Source organism: Pteropus alecto, unplaced genomic scaffold (genome assembly GCF_000325575.1).
Source record: "Pteropus alecto unplaced genomic scaffold, ASM32557v1 scaffold88, whole genome shotgun sequence".
In the NCBI taxonomy this organism is placed as follows: Eukaryota; Metazoa; Chordata; class Mammalia; order Chiroptera; family Pteropodidae; genus Pteropus; species Pteropus alecto.
Genome location: NW_006494611.1, coordinates 7,797,632 through 7,813,856, shown reverse-complemented (window position 1 = coordinate 7,813,856; position 16,225 = coordinate 7,797,632). Strand labels below are relative to the sequence as shown.

Genomic DNA, 16,225 nt, shown 5'->3' with positions numbered 1-16,225 from the left:
ATTAGTCCCCAACTCAGCACTATTCAGAAAGTGAGCAATAAAAGTGGAAAAGTGATTATAAAAGTGTTAGATTTGAAATGTATTTTCACTATGTTAAAGCTCCTTTTAAAGAAACATATATACTGAATCTGGCGTCTGACTTGTAGAAAAAGCTTTGAACGAAAAGTCAGAAACCTGGGATTTAGAATCACTCTTCCACTGACTCATGGAATGTCTCTGAACAGGTTACCTGCTTTTGTTGAATCTCAGTGTTTCCATCTATTAAATGATGGAGTTTGACAAAATTTCACTCTTGGTATGCTCTCATTTTAAATACCGTGAACACAGTGGTATTTAGGGCTTTCCTCTAAATACCACCTACCCTGACACTGGTTCCCTTGGTTTTGGGTTTGACTGGAGTCTGCCGACTCTGTGTAGGTCCTGTCCTTCCACTGCCCTAGTTTCTCATTCCCTCTTCTCTCAATGCAAAGCAATGGTTGAACACTGCCAGCAAATACCTTCAGCATTAACTATAATAGTTTGAGTACGTAGAAATACATGGTTTACTTAATTCAAGTAAAATGCTTTTGTGACAGTAATATTAACTACTATTCATTGAGTCTCTATTGCTTGCCTGGAACTACATTAGATTAATACGTATATTTATTCTAATATTCTCAGCTATCCTGCATATTAGGTAGTCTTAAGTCTGAGAGTACAGATAAGGAGACTGAGACTTTGATCAAAATCATTTTGCCAATAAATAGCAGTAGTATAATTTGAACACAGATCTATCTGGCACACCTTTTATTGCCCAAACTGCCTTTATTTCACTGATTCACATATTCATTCAGTAGATCTATAGTTAACGAATGGCTACTATGTACATGGAATTGCTAAAGATTCTGGGGATAGTACAATAAACAAAAAGATAAGCCTCTCTTTTTATAAAGTTTACATACTTGTTTGTAATAAACTATTAAGAGCTAAAACAAGATTGCTGCATTTTTGTTGTGTGCACTTAATACAAATCATGCTTACCTACCACCTTTACAGTCAGAGTCCTTGTGAGATGGAATGTACGCCCATTTTCTGCATATGTAACAACACATGTGTAATCTCCATTATTTGAAACCAAGGCTATGAGAAAACTCAAGTTCATGCCTTCAGGGACCACATTATTAAAGTCCTGTATTTTATGACAGCCCTAGAAGAAATAAAAGATGTTTACTATTCAGATACATGCAGAGAAAATATTCAAGCACATGCACACATCTAATTTTGCACAGAACATACAAATATCTATGCTGGCCACATCTTTTACAAAACTATTTTGCTCAAGTATTTGACAATGTTTCTGCAAAGAGTAAATGCATTACGTTTCATTATCTTTACTGCAAAAGAAAATTAAAATTCCGAAGTGAGATATAAATTCAAAAGTACCAGTTTCCTGTCTTAAGATCCAGTATTCGAATTCTGAAAATCTCATGTTAATAGTGAAGCAAGGTTAAAATTCTGGAAAACAACTAAGGCAACCTGAACAACTGTTTGCTCTGTTATTTAAAAAAAAATTTAAATTTCTTCATTTAAATTTCTTCATTTTTACATTTCTGCATTGTTTATATTAATTCAGAAATCCAGTCACTCTGCTTGACAAATTAGGCCCCACTTTAGATGTCTAACATTGGCATTCTTGAGCACTCTGTTGAATCAGTTATTTCCCAACTTTTTGGTATTTTTCTTCTACTTATCTTGTTTGTTGCAACTGGATAACACAGACTCAAGAATCTAAAAATAAAATATATTTTATGAGTCTTACCAAGAGTTGAGTTTATTTTTGTTCCAATTGACAATTTCATAAAACTCAGCTGATTTTTAAAATTTTGAGATTGAAATATTTTATTCACTATAACAAGAATCCCTTTTGAATCTCTCAGCCTCACTAACTGGTTATATTATTATTATTATTATTATTATTATTGAGAAAAAAATTGATGTAATCATCTGTGATCAAACCATGTTGAACATCTACTTTTAGAGAAAATTTGTTTTTCTTTTTAAAATCAATAATTCATCTATGAGAAAAAAATAGGTATCTCTAAGCTCCTTTAGATCTTTAAAATTCTGGGAGTCTATTACTGGCTTGTACTTTCAATTTCCTGTTTCCACATATTTAATTTTTATTCTTGTATACTTAAGGTTTTCTTACTTCAATTCCTGGAGCATGTGTTTTGAAATATGACAGTTACACTAAGTGACACATTTTGTAATTCTTTGTAACAGGAAATACATCTTTTAAGAATAGTACTAAACATTTGATTCATGGAGATGATCATCACAAAGAAGCTGATATATGCTGTTATTTTCCAAATGCAATTTATCCTGTTTTGATAAAAGTGCTTCTAAACATTTGCCACATGAGCAAAAGATTTCAACACTCTTAGGTTATTACAAACTATAAGGCCACAAAGGTCTGTACTCTTACAATGAACTTATGTCAGATTTGACTTAAATTGATTTAGACTATCTATAGAACTCTATTTGATTTCTGTGACACCTTTCATTTAAACAGTACAAAGCTATTGTCTTCTCTCTTTTGTTAGCTTAGCTGTTCTTAAATCCCTGTTAAGTAGACAGATCAGGCTAAATATGCCCTAGTTTTACAAGTGAGACAGACAGATAAAGAGATATTCCAGATAACACAGTGCAGAGAAAAAACTACATTTTCCATACAACTGAATAAAGGTCTTTTACTAGCTTCTTACCCAAGAATAAATACTTCTCCTCAGCAGTTAGTTGAGGCTGAAAAAATTATACTGAGACATACATTTACATATACTACATTAGCCCATTTGATCCTTATTCCAAATTTAGCAAGTGTGGAATGCTCTTATGCCCATTTTATAGAAGAGAATACAAAGGGTCAGAAAGGTTAATTGTCAATGTCAAAGAGCCAGGCAGTGACAGTTGGATTTTGAACCTAGATTTACCTGTTTTGAGGTCCTTGCTTTTAATCCCACCTGACACTGTCATTTTACTCTATAAACTGTGGTCTTGCACATATGCCGCACCTGGGGCCAGCTCTAGTGTTAATAGTGTGATGTGGTTCTATCACCCATCTAAGGTTGATTCCAGCAGTTGGTGGTAAACTGGAAAAGCATACTTTTCAAGATGACAAGTTAGCTATTAGTACTGAATTTATAAACAGTACTTGTTAAGAATGTACTAAAATCATCAAAAACCTTCCAAAAAGTTAAAATCCAGGAGCAGATGGCTATACTAGTGAATTCTACCAAACTTTCAAAGATGATTTGTTCTCAAAATTTTCCAAAAACTGAAGAAGAGGCAGTACTTCCTAAGGCATTTTATGAAGTCAACATTACCCTGTGTGATGGCACAAAAACTAGACAGGGCATAGTTCCTAACCTATAGGTATGCACAGTCTAGTGGAAGATTGCAACAAACACTATGAAGGGCATATAGGGATGGGGGAATATGGGAAGAAGTTCAAACATAAACTATTTAGGAAAATTTCATAGAGAAGGAAGATGTGAACTGGATCTTAAAGGACAAGTAAAATATTAACAGCTATTAACTAGGAGGGAAGACACGGGAGAGCAACACTCTAGCCATGGGAAAAGTGAACGATTTGCCTGAACTGTCAGCATTTTGCCCTCCATGTTAGTACTTAACTTTATTATAATCATCTCTTTTCATGTTTATCTCTTCCTCTAGGAGACAAGTGAGGCTCGATGAGTACTGTATTTGCATTTGCATGGCCAGCAACTTGCCATTTACTGGGCACATGGTAAATACTCAATATATGTGTGTTGCATTTTCAAAAATATAAATGAGAAAAGCAAAGACACAAGACATGGAGTTGAAAGTTGATGCAGTATGATCATAAGAAGAAGACTGTATAAAATATAAGATGTGAGATGGGTGTGTTGCAGGACGGGTGGGGAAAGTGGGAGTAAGGATACAAAGAGTTTAATTGAGCTTTAAGGTTAGCACAGTTAGGGATATTTATTGACATTGCAAAACAAAGATTAAGTTGGTATAAAATACATCATACTTGTTCACAAAGTCTCATAAAAGTTCTATACACTAGTTACTTCAATGAACAAAACTAAAGTCATTCAATGTTTAAACAACAAATATTTACAAAATCCCTCCTATGTGACAAACACTGTATTAGAAGTGGGGCATATAGTAGCCAGTAAAGGCAGAAATGACCCTTATCCCCATGGAATTTTCCAGCCCGATCTAACTCATTCAATAAATTTAATCAATTTCTAAATACAAAGTGTGTTTGCTCACTTTTGTGCTGTGTGCTTGATATTCAAGAGAAAGAAAAAGAGAAGCCACTATCAGGTACAGAAAAGAGAAATGCAATCATTATAGTAACAAAGATGAGATATAAATTAAGTGCTATCAAAATAGAGAGTGGGTGACTCATTCAGCCTAATTCAGCCTCAAGGCTTTGCAGATATTTGAACTGGGTTTAAGTTTAGAGGATGAATCTTGGAGCCTCAGAAGCCCTGAAACTACATGTAAAATGCTGTATATACATATATGCATATCTGGAATTAAAAATGTACAGTTTGGAAAGAAAATATGATACATAATGACTTTACACCAAAGATTAAAAATCACTATACAGGGTGACTGGAGAGAAAGAAAAAAGATAAAGAACCAACCAAACTAAGGTGTCAGATAGAACTGAAACAAGCACTTTAAAAATAAAATCTATCACACAGACCTTGGACTAACTTTTCAACAGTACATGCTATGCCAAAAAGAAGGCCAAACCTGGCACTTTTTCAGAACTGTGCTTTCCCGATGGCATTTTGTCAGAAAAAGCAAAGATTTTCCTATTTTCTGAAGAGATTTATAAACAGTATCTGACCAATTCTAGTTAATTTCATACTGCAAATCAGAGGTAGAGGTAATATACCAATTTTAATGATTATACTAAGTACAAGGACAAGCAACTTTTTGCAAACTGATCTCCAGAATGAAATCCATTCTCCTTAATAGCAATGTAGAGCATTTTGGCAGCCGTTATAAATGTATTATCCAAAATACCCAATAACATGGTTGCTCTGATTCTCAGAAAAAAAAAAGGGAAATTTTCTTCTGTTTTTATAAGTATCTTTGGGGCGAGAGAAAGGGGGAATCAAATATCCAATTACAACAATGAGAAAGAGAAATAGTCCAGTAATATGAAAGTTAGGATGGCTTGCCATAATTTAAAATTCAGGTCTCTGAATAACTCTATTAATAATAGTAAAAATAACAACAAGATCTCACTTACCTGCATCTTTAATGCTATTTATTCACATATTCTCTATGTGACTAAACAGGCAACCTCCAATTTATATACATGTTGTGTTCCAGAAGTTCTTTTATAAGTTGGCTATTTGAAATTCAGTAAATCACTTACAAACGACGATTTGCTTTATAGGCTAGTTACAAAACCTGGCTCATTCAACAAACATCTACTGAACATCAATTTAACGCACAAGACTGTTGAATTAAAACACTACGAATTCTGGGCCCTAAATGAAGAAAACCCTGGCATGCAAAAGAGAGGACGAAAGAAGAAAAGAAATGCCAAGGAGGAAAATTCAGTTCTGCTCTATTTCCTCTGTAATTCTGAAATACAATATTTTAATTTTCTATTCCCTCCAATCTCAGTTTTGCTGAGCCCCCTCTCATTCCCCAGGGCCCTCTATCCACAGGTTTCCCTGTGTCCCACAGTTCAGCCTACAACCCAATCTGTATTCAAAGACCATCTCACCCTTTAAAGTGTCCTAAGCTCCAGAAGCGAAGAATGGACCTCTCTCTCTGATTTCTGGGGAGTCTAGGCTTGAAACCAAACAGAAATGACCTGAAATCTCAGATTCTCCCATTATCAGCTAGATTCTTTTGACTAGGGTAAATGACATGTGTGCTATAATGTAAAAGTATATACTTGATATAGATTGCATAGGGTTGAATCCTGGCTCCTAGCTCTGTGACCTTGGGCAAATCTCTCAACTGCTCTATCTTTTGGTCTTTTTAACAATAAATAAAGTGAGATAATTCATTTTTAGAGAATTAAATAAAATAATTAAAGCATTTGGAAGAATTCTCGTGCTCAATAAATGTTAGCTCTATTGTTTACCTCTCTGAGTCTCTGTTTCCTAATCCGTAAAAGGATAATAATGTCTACACAAAAATTCTGATGAATATGATATATAACATATAAAGTACCTGGCACAATGTATTTTACTAGTAAGATGCAAGAATTGTTAGTTTCTTTTTTCTTCTTTTAATTTATCGGTTTTCATCTTTTTGCAAACAGGAAGTAAATTGCTGAAACTGATTAATGTCTATTAACTCTTATAGAGATATTTGTATTACTAAAAGAGACTATTTCTACCACATCGAGGTAGGGAATTCAACTGATAACAATTAAAACAGAACTTTTCCAGGAGGGCCAAGATACGTAGGTGGATGTAGGGAGTGACCACAGAAGGTAGAAAAGGTCAGCATTGCTATACAGTGATGGATGAATGCAGCTACAAAGAACTCTGATTTTGTTCTCAAAATGGCAGAACTCTTAAGATAAAAGGTGGCAGTCAATTATCCAAAGACAGAGAAATAAAAGCAGCATATACCACACATCAACAGTGGCTTTTTATAATCATAGAACTGAAAGACTGGCTGGTAACCAGTTTCTTTTAGTCATCTGTACACTGTTGGGTATCTGCCATGGCAATGGTTTGACCACTTTTTTCTTGGTCTTATTTTCAGGTTTTCTGCTTTAATTCACCCCATGAACATTCTCTCCAGATTTTGACCTTAGCCCTTTTCTCTTCTCACTTTATTTTGTCTTCCTAAGGGCTCCAATTATCATATAGATGCATCCAGTTCTGTCTCCAACTTTGACTTTTCTTCTGAGCTCCAGACCCATACACATGTAGCCACTGCCTACTGGTCACTGCCACCTGGATGTCTTACAGACACCTCTAACTCAGTATGACTTTCTAAATCCTTGACTTGCTCCTCAAATCTGGTCCTCCTCTCTTATTTCATACCTTGGTTAATAGCACCGACATTCATCTAACCAGAAAAAGCAGAAATATAGGAATCATGGGAAATACAGAGATGGGTATGGCCTAACTTTGCTCTCAAGTAATAGTCAATCTCAAAGAATACACACATGTAAATTTCTCCCTCTTCTTAAGACCAACAATAAATTCTCTTTGGCACTCCAAAGAGAAAAGTTGAATTAGAACTCTACTTTTTGATAAGAATAGGAATTCTTATTTGTAAATTCGTCAATGAAATTGTGAGATCCTTTGGAACTATGTAGGATTGGACATATATCTCATTCACTACTGTGTTCCCCAAATCCCTGGCATGGACTACAGTTAATAGTCAACAAATATGTGTTAAATGTATATGTGAATGAAAGACTATGAAACAATAAAGAAAGTGAAAAAGTGACATGGAAACAGACATAAATAAATAGCTATGGGATTATAAGAGGGAAAAATTATTTTCAGTGGGAGAGAACAGGGAGCATTTCGTGAGGTAATAGAATTTGATCTGTTCTAAAGGAAGAAGAGAGGACATTCCAGGGAGAGGGAATGCATGGAGAAAAAGGAGAAAATTATAAAATATATAAGAAAATAAAATTAATGTTTCAGGCCAGTGGGTATTCAAAGTATAGAAAAAGTGAATAGAATAAGAAACCTTGATAAACAGATGAACACATTTTTTTAAGCTGGAAGATATATTACACTTGTTGGTATAAAATTGTTAACATTATTCTTTAAATCATTCTTTACGCTTTTTACTATGGAAAATTACAATCACAAAGAAAATATAGCATGATCTCCTGTACCCATATCTAGCCTCAAAAGTACCAATTCAGGGTATGTCTTTTTTCACCTATACCCACTCACTGCACTCCAAGATTATTTTGAAGCAAATCACAGACAACATATAATTTCATATGTAAATATTTATATGTATCTGTAAATGACAAGACACCTTTTTCAAGCATAAAACTATAGTGCCATTTTCACAATTTAAAAAGAAATAATAATTCATCAATATCATTAATATTCTCTGTTTAGATATTTTGATTTTCTCATAACTTGTTTTATAATTTGTTTGAATAAAACACCATCTAAGGTTCACATATTACAATTGGTTGTTATATATCTTAAATCAGTCTCTCTCTTTCTCTCTCTTGCTCTCTCCTTTCCATCCCTCCCTTTTTCTGAATCATTATATTATAAAACATAGCATGTAGAATAAAAAGACTCAAAACATATGTATGAGTTAATGAGTTATTATAACCTTTGAACCACAGATCAAGTCCAAAAATAGAACACTGCCAGTCACCCTTGAAGTTCATCCACATGCCCTATGTCAATCCCAGCTCTTTTCTATCCCCAAAAGTAGCCACTATCTATACTTTCATAGTAAAATCACTTCCTCATTTTCATTTATAATTTTATCACTCGTGTGTGCAACCTTAGACACAACAGTCTCATCCATTTTTAAATGTCTTACATGTTTCCTTTAATCTATACATTCCCACACCATGCCTTTCTTTTTCTTACAATTATCTGTTGAATAACCCAAGGCATTTGACATACAAAATTTTCCACAGTCTGGATCTTGCTGACTGCAAACTCATGGTACAGATCAATATATTACTCTGTTCTCTATAATTCCCTCAAAATGGCAGGAGGATCCAAAGTTTTACTCAAACTTAGTTTTAATCCATTTGGCACAATTATGAATGAAATTGCTTCCTTTCATCAGAAAGAATATGTCTGGCTGTCTCTCTTCTTGTGATGATAGCTATCATTGATGCTTAATGCTTAGATAATATTAAGTCATTGGGGGTTGCAAAGTGATTACATATTGCTATAAAAACACACTTCTCTACACCATTTCTTAACACAGTGTACATTTCTTAATGGAAAAGGCAGAATAAATATTTACTTTTCCCCCTTTTTTTACTAGTTTTCAAGATAACAAATTGATATCCTATCATCCAAATGTAATCAATTAAATATTTCAAAATAGCATTATAAATTTAAGGGTGTAAATTTAATTCATTGAATTCGACCCATTACAATTAATATCTTTATTCAAGTTATTCCATTTTGCCAATGGAAGTTTCTTAAAGATGGATCCTAAGTCATTTCATTACTGACTTAAACAGAGACAGATGCTAAAATATTCAATTATGATTTATGGAGTTGTCTATTCTTTTAATTCTGTCAATTTTTGCTTCATGCATTTTGAAATACTATTATTATTATTTTATTTTATGCCTTCCTGATGAATTGACCCTTTTATTATTCTGAAAAGTCCTCTTTATCTCTAAAAATACCCATTGTCTTAGAGTCTATTTTATGGGATTTTGGGATATCCATTCTACCCATCTTATTTTCATTCATCATTTATTTTCTATTAAAATTTTTTTTCTCCCTTCCACTCTCATTAATCTTAAGGCATTACCTATTATGTTCACCTGCTGTTATGTTCCTCTTGGTTTAGCTTCATTTCTAAAATGACTCATTTTCTTCTAAGTTTTTACTGAGTTTTAAAATTTCTGGACTTTTCTATTTCTTATTTATTTTTTGTTATTCTTTCTCATCTCGTATCATTTCTTAATGTTTTTCAGCTCATTTTTGAAATATTGGGTTATGATATGTCTTTCTGCAATGCTTTTTTGGTCTGTAGGATATTATTCTGCTTCTTATTCTTTTTCTTATAATTTTAAATGGGATTATACTTTGATTCTTTTTGCTGCTCATTTTTATATGAGACCAGTTATTTTTCTAAGCTTTATCATCTGGCAAGATTTGTAATTTCACAGAGATCCCTCTTTAAAACTATGGTCTTGATATTTCTTGATTCTGTTCTGCTCTTCCTCTGTTCTGGCCCTCTGGTCCTTCTCTTCCCTTCTGATCTCATTTACTTTTGATTTCACTTCCAGACATTTCTCCTCAGTATGGATGGGTGTTTTTCAGAGCTCCAAGGCACTAGAACTATTCCAGCCCTTCGAAATTTCTTACTACAGGTCTCTTGGATTCATTGTCTATTAGGCAGCAAAATCCTTCCAGTTTCAGCTGTTGTTCTCAAAATGGTCCACCACACTTTCCAGTGAGTTCTCACTGGCTTTTCTGGGGTTCTGTTCTCAAGTTTGTCAGGTACCACATTACTTATATCTACTCTCTTAACTATAAAAATGGATTTTTTATGGGTCATGTTTGTGGTTTGTCTCACTGGTTTTATTGAAAGTGATTCTTGTGGATAACTTGTCACTGAGTTTTGTTTTAAATGTTCTCTAGTTTTAGGCTTTGGCTTATGTGGATATTTGAAGAGATTAGACAACTATGCTGCTGCCACAAATGCTACCTTCCAACAATTTATTTTTGATTACAAAATTTCCCAAATCCCTCAGATGTAGAAGAGACCACAGATGGACTGCGGCCACAAATGAGGGCAAATATGAAAACACTTATAAGTAACAAAATATAGTACTGGCGAGTCAAGGAATTAAAATTCACCAGATGAACAGGTAGCTTCTGATTCCACTGAGCAGTGAATAGAAGTGGGCAACAGTTCTAAAATTGTATTTTATAGAAAGTTAATAGAAATAAAGTAGTTTTAGTAGTCCAGTGAATGTTATTTAAGAAATGGTTGATTGAGGCAAAGCGTTCTCCACCACTTCCTTTAAAATGTTGCAAGGTAAGGAAGCAGTAAAAGATTTGTATAAAGTCACTATGGAAGACATTAAAAAATCTGATGAGAAAAATCTGTTTCTGCATTAACTCGACAAATAACTATTGCTATTTTAGAGAGGGTGACATGCCCTCTAGTTTGCTTACCATATACCAAGTGACAGTTGGTTTGACACTGGAAGGAAAAAATCCATCTACATTTGGACAAGTGATCTTCTGAACACCATATTCAAGAAACAGTCTATGCACTGGGACTTTCATGGGAGAATTGAAGCAGCTATCTTTTTGAACAACTTCCAGAGGAAATGCAACTTTGCTGCAATATGAGATGTTCCTGAAAAGAGAAATATACAATGAATGGGCAGTCTCATTTGCATTTGTTTTAATGCAGTAAACACGATAAAATGAGCTAAGTAATGCTATGTATTGAGACTTTATTTATACGTTAAATCTATGTAAGAACTAAATATGTTACGGAGGTATTTCCTGTATCAATTGACATCACAGAATAAAAACAGACACAATAACTACTATTGATATATTAAAATATTTATATTTTTAGAAATTCTCCTAAACATGCATATGTATGTGTGTAGGTATGTATGTATGTATGTATGTGCATGTGTGTGTGTGTGTGTATAAATTTTTTAACTTTAGCCTTAAAACATTCTCAGCAGTACTCAGTATCGGTAACGCAAAGGTAAGACTAGCATATTAACTCATGGTTAATAATGGTATATAAACAACCTTTGGTAAATAAGTATGTTTCTAAAACCATTTTTAAAAAAGCTTTTGTTTTAGTAATTTTATTTCTGGAAATTTTTTCACATGATAGAATTATGGGAAATTAATCAAAAATTCTCTTCCAGTGCTATGTCTACAAGGAAAACAATGGAATCAAAAGAAAAAGCTACAAAACATAAGACTGTAAAGATAATCATGGTACAACCATTCAAAGTTGTACGCACCTATAAAAAAAATCAAGCATGAAGGAAAAAAACTAACAAACACATAAAACTTCTTAGGATTGCTGGAGAATCATATTTAGCTTTTAATGTCTGCAATAGGTTGTTTCATCTGTCTGGAAGGCTCTTCTCCCATCATCCTACCTTACACATGGAGGTCTTCTCTGCCATCCTCTATGCACCCATATCTATGCACTCATTTTCTGAGCACCTTAGACATTCCTTTGATTGAATTTTTCATAGTTTAAACAAAGACATGACCTTGTGTGATTTCTTTTATTCCTTGCATCTAGTACAGTGTTTAAACTTTCAGTAGGTGGTGAATGAATATTTGAAACTTGTGTGTATATACAGAAAAACAATAAATAAAACATAAATAATAAGACAACTAATTTTTTAGAGAGATAGGGAAATGGGTCTATTCTTTTTATAATTTCTATTTAAGGGATCAAATACATAGATAGTCAATGACTCATGAATTAATTCTAAATACAATGGAAGGTGTGGAGGAATGCACATTGTATTTAGGTGGGAGGAAAGGGTACTTAAAAATGACTTAGGACAATGATAATAAGCTGGAAAAGGAGATTGGTAGGCATAATCTCTACCAACAAATAGCAAAAATACAACCAGTGAAATCTGGGAGGGTGAATCTGAACTTGATAGCCTTAAGGACATCAGGCCTATGATTTCATGTGGTTCAGTTTAAGGTGATTCTCAGTTTAGGAATCACCTCAGGACATTGACAAGCTTCTAGATTTTCTTTAGAAACATAGATAGGCAGACAGGTAAATTAAAGAGACCATCTGGAAATTGATAAATAACACTAAAGGTATACTTAGGCCTTCACAACCATACAACCCTGTTCCTGTAATGTCAAAGAAGGTTTTAAAAGTTTGGGGAAGAGCTCTAGACAAGTAGTGGGTTGCTGAGGAAAAGGAAATTGAGATACTGAAGCACTAGAATGCATATTAGAGACCAAGGTCATCCAGAAAGCTACTGATGACCCCTTCCCAGATATTTGCTGATGTTCATGTTGGAATGGTAATGCAATAACAACTGCCAAAGATGAAAAGGAGCTTAAAGAGCATTGAGGCTGACTTTCTCTTTATGCAGATATAGATACCAAAGCTCTCAGACACGGACTGACTTGACAAAGGTCCACCAGCTAAGTAGTGACATAACTGGGTGGTAGCCTAGGCTTTCTGTCTACTCATCCAGTGTTTTTTCCACTATAATCTTTTCTAACTTCTCCAATAAAGTGATATTAGTATATAAATAATGGAAACATGAGTATTTCAGGCTCCTTGGAAGCCTACACACCAGTCTAGAACCCATTTTAATAAAAATAAAGAATCATGCGAAAATCTCAGAAGGGCCTTCAGAGGTTACAAGGGACTCTCAAGGCCACAGTGGTCAAAATTTGTTCCTGTGACAGAGAAAAGGTCTTTCTCCACAATCATTACATAGTTTAAATTTATCAAAGCATAGTCAAAGTTCTCCATCAGAGAACAGTTAATATCCATTTATGACATTGAACATTCAGAAGAAGGTCTGAGATTACTTACTGTTATGTTATGTTATTCTAAGTTGGAGTATTGCTATGTTATTCAGCCCTATTGTTATGGGCTGAATTGTGACCTCATCGAATTCATACATTGAAGACCTAATCCCCAGTACCTCAGAGTATATTTAGAGATAGGCCTTGAAAGAGATAAGTAAGGTAAAATGAGGTCATATGGGCAGGCTCTAATTCAATATGACTAATGTTCTTATAGAAGAGTTTAGGACACAGAAAACACGAGAGAGACCATGTGAAGACATGGAGAGAATATGACCATCTCCAAACCAAGGACAGATGAATTAAACCAACCCTGCCTATACCTTACTCTTGGAATTCTAGCCTCCAGACTGTAAGAAAACAAATTTTTATTGTTTAAATACCCAATCTGCGGTATTTTGTTATGGCAGCCCTAGCAAACCAATGCACTTATTAAATAGTAGGAAACTATGTTTTTAAAAAAAAAGTTCATAACATAGATGGGAATTTAAAAAATAAAATAAAGCCTGAAAGCTAAAAAGGAATCGTGGAGAAAAAAACATCCAAAGAACTAAGTTTTAAAATGATTATTCTTCAGAAGGGCTTCAGTTAAATTTTTTTTAAGAGCAAAAAAAACATCTTCATTTGGGCTAGTCAATGTGTCTACTGGATATCAGATTACACAGCAGGACTGTAGCTCTCAAGAAGTCAATTGGTAGTAAAAATAGTATATTTGGAGCAAAATGCAAACTCTACATGAACTTTTAAGAAAAAAAGTAGATTTGAAAGAAATTTTGCAGTAATGATAGGGCGCTTTGTATTATATTCTTAGATTCCCAGAGATATGGTGTCCATTTGTTTCTTAAGAGAATTTTGGTAGAAAAGGCTGAAAAGCAATGTTCTAGATACATTTGATGCCTCCCAAATATTCCTTCTCTTATAACAAGCATCTCAACGCTTTATTAAGACCTTTGAAAGTTGACAAGAATAACAGATATGAGTGTGTTGTACACCCTGCCCTGCTTATTGTTTAGGGATATAGATGCCTCCAGGTGGGGCAGAAGTGTATAGGCAGGTTCCAATGTCAGGGAAGGGGGACAAATAAGCGAGGATCTACCTTTAGACAACCTTGATATATGTCAGGATTTGAAAAGGAACCGTCTATGGAGAATGTTTTCAGGAGCACAACCATTTTCTCCTCATACCTCTCTCAGCCAAGCTCAGCTAAGCCACTGGGGTAAATTGTAAGTAACTCTTTCTAAATGTTTCTCTTTCCTCCTCAGCTTCATAGCTCATGCATCTTCTGGATAAAGGCCTAGGAACTAAAGGGAAAAGAGAAAGTGGCCACCAAAACTCAGGCTACCTTAACATGCAGGTATAGTTGCCCGTGTCATTGAGGAGGGTGGGCCGGAACCAGAGTACATCTTTCTCCTTACTAATGCGGTTCTCAGGGAGACGGAAGTTAATTGGTTCCTCAAGGTCCCGGTCCTGTCTAGTCCAATACCAGATTAGAGTAAGGCCAGCTGAATGGGCTGTACTGTAGTTATATTTCAAAAAATGTTCAAAGAGCGGGCACTTGATGCGAGCTGGCTCATCTTCAAACACTTGGATCTGCCTCATGATATCTAGTCCCCAGTCATCGCAGCGTTCTGGAACAACTGAAAAGAAAAAAAAGGCAAATGAGTCACCTCACATTAAAGGCCTCCATAGAACACATTTTCTCCTCAGGATACCCAATTTTTCCCAGGATCCCCCTTTCTTGGTCATCTTCAATAGCCTCCCTTTAATATTTGCATATAATAGACAGTTGTATGAAGAAATGACTTCCATTCTTTATCATTTTTTGACTGAGATAGCAGTCTGATTTGATAGCCTGATCCTCTTGAACCCTATAAGATATAGGGGAGAATCTCACATGAAAAAGAAGTCACATACTCTCTGATTCCTCTGGGGACATTGGAGGTTCTAAGGAGAAAACTGTAACTGCAAAGACAACCTTCCAGGACTCCCAGTTCTCCTCGAGGTTCCTGATTTTGGGGCTAAATCCATGCTGTCCAATGGTAATATAATGTGAGCCATATACATAATTTTAGATGTCCTAGTGACCACATTAAAAATGCTTTAAACAGAGATAAAATTAATGTATATATTTTGTTAAACTTGATATATCCGAAACACCCCAATACATTAAAATGAGATATTTTATATTCACATTCTTTTTTTGTAATAACTCTTCAAAATTCAATGTGTTCTACACTTATAGCACATCTTCATTTGGGCTAGTCAATGTGTCTACTGGATATCAGATTACACAGCAGGACTGTAGCCCTCAAGAAGTCAAGAGGGTTCAGTGATGCTCAGTGGAGAACAAAGGTGCTATAGTTTCTATCATTTAGAGTCAAATAAAATTTATAATGACTTTTACAATTTATTTCTTATAATGAAAAGTAATCACTGATCCACACAGGAAAAAAATAATAATAAATGACTTTTTAAAAGAGTAATATATGAATGTAGGGCTCTAGATATAACTATAGGGAACAGAAGTCAGGAATGATGGAGTACTGTAAAGCCCAAAACAATCATCTTAAAATAGTTTTCTTTTTTCCTTTCTTTTTTCTTTTTTCCTAACATACATACATACACATGCATACATATATGTGTGTGTTTGTGTGTATGTGTGTATATATATGTATATATATTTTTAATGGTGTAATATTCTCCACATTTCAGCTGACATCTAAAACTTTTCATCATAAGTATAACAATTAGAAAGGATATACTTAATGTCATATTACAAGTAATGACATTTTAAAATAAAATGGTTATACCACTCTTCCAATTACATCGAATGAACTAGTGATTTGCCATACACCAATATCCACCTAAAAATATGTAAATAAGCTTTCTTTTAAACACTGGTAATTCTATACCATTCTTTTGTATTGATTCCACTGTCTCCACACATAATATTACTT

The 16,225-nt window shown here is 34.2% G+C and overlaps 1 protein-coding gene across 2 annotated transcripts in view; it reads right to left on the bottom strand.

Moving 5' to 3' along the window:
• Nucleotides 1-16,225, bottom strand: part of IL1RAP (interleukin 1 receptor accessory protein) — a 123,063-nt gene that overhangs the window by 28,502 nt on the left and 78,336 nt on the right. For both annotated transcript variants that reach the window (XM_025042310.1, XM_025042311.1), the window contains exons 5-7: nt 14,611-14,905; nt 10,890-11,076; nt 1,021-1,186 (exon numbers count right to left, since the gene is read on the bottom strand). In XM_025042310.1, the coding sequence (XP_024898078.1) occupies nt 1,021-1,186; nt 10,890-11,076; nt 14,611-14,905 (648 nt within the window). The remainder of the gene's footprint in view (nt 1-1,020; nt 1,187-10,889; nt 11,077-14,610; nt 14,906-16,225) is intronic.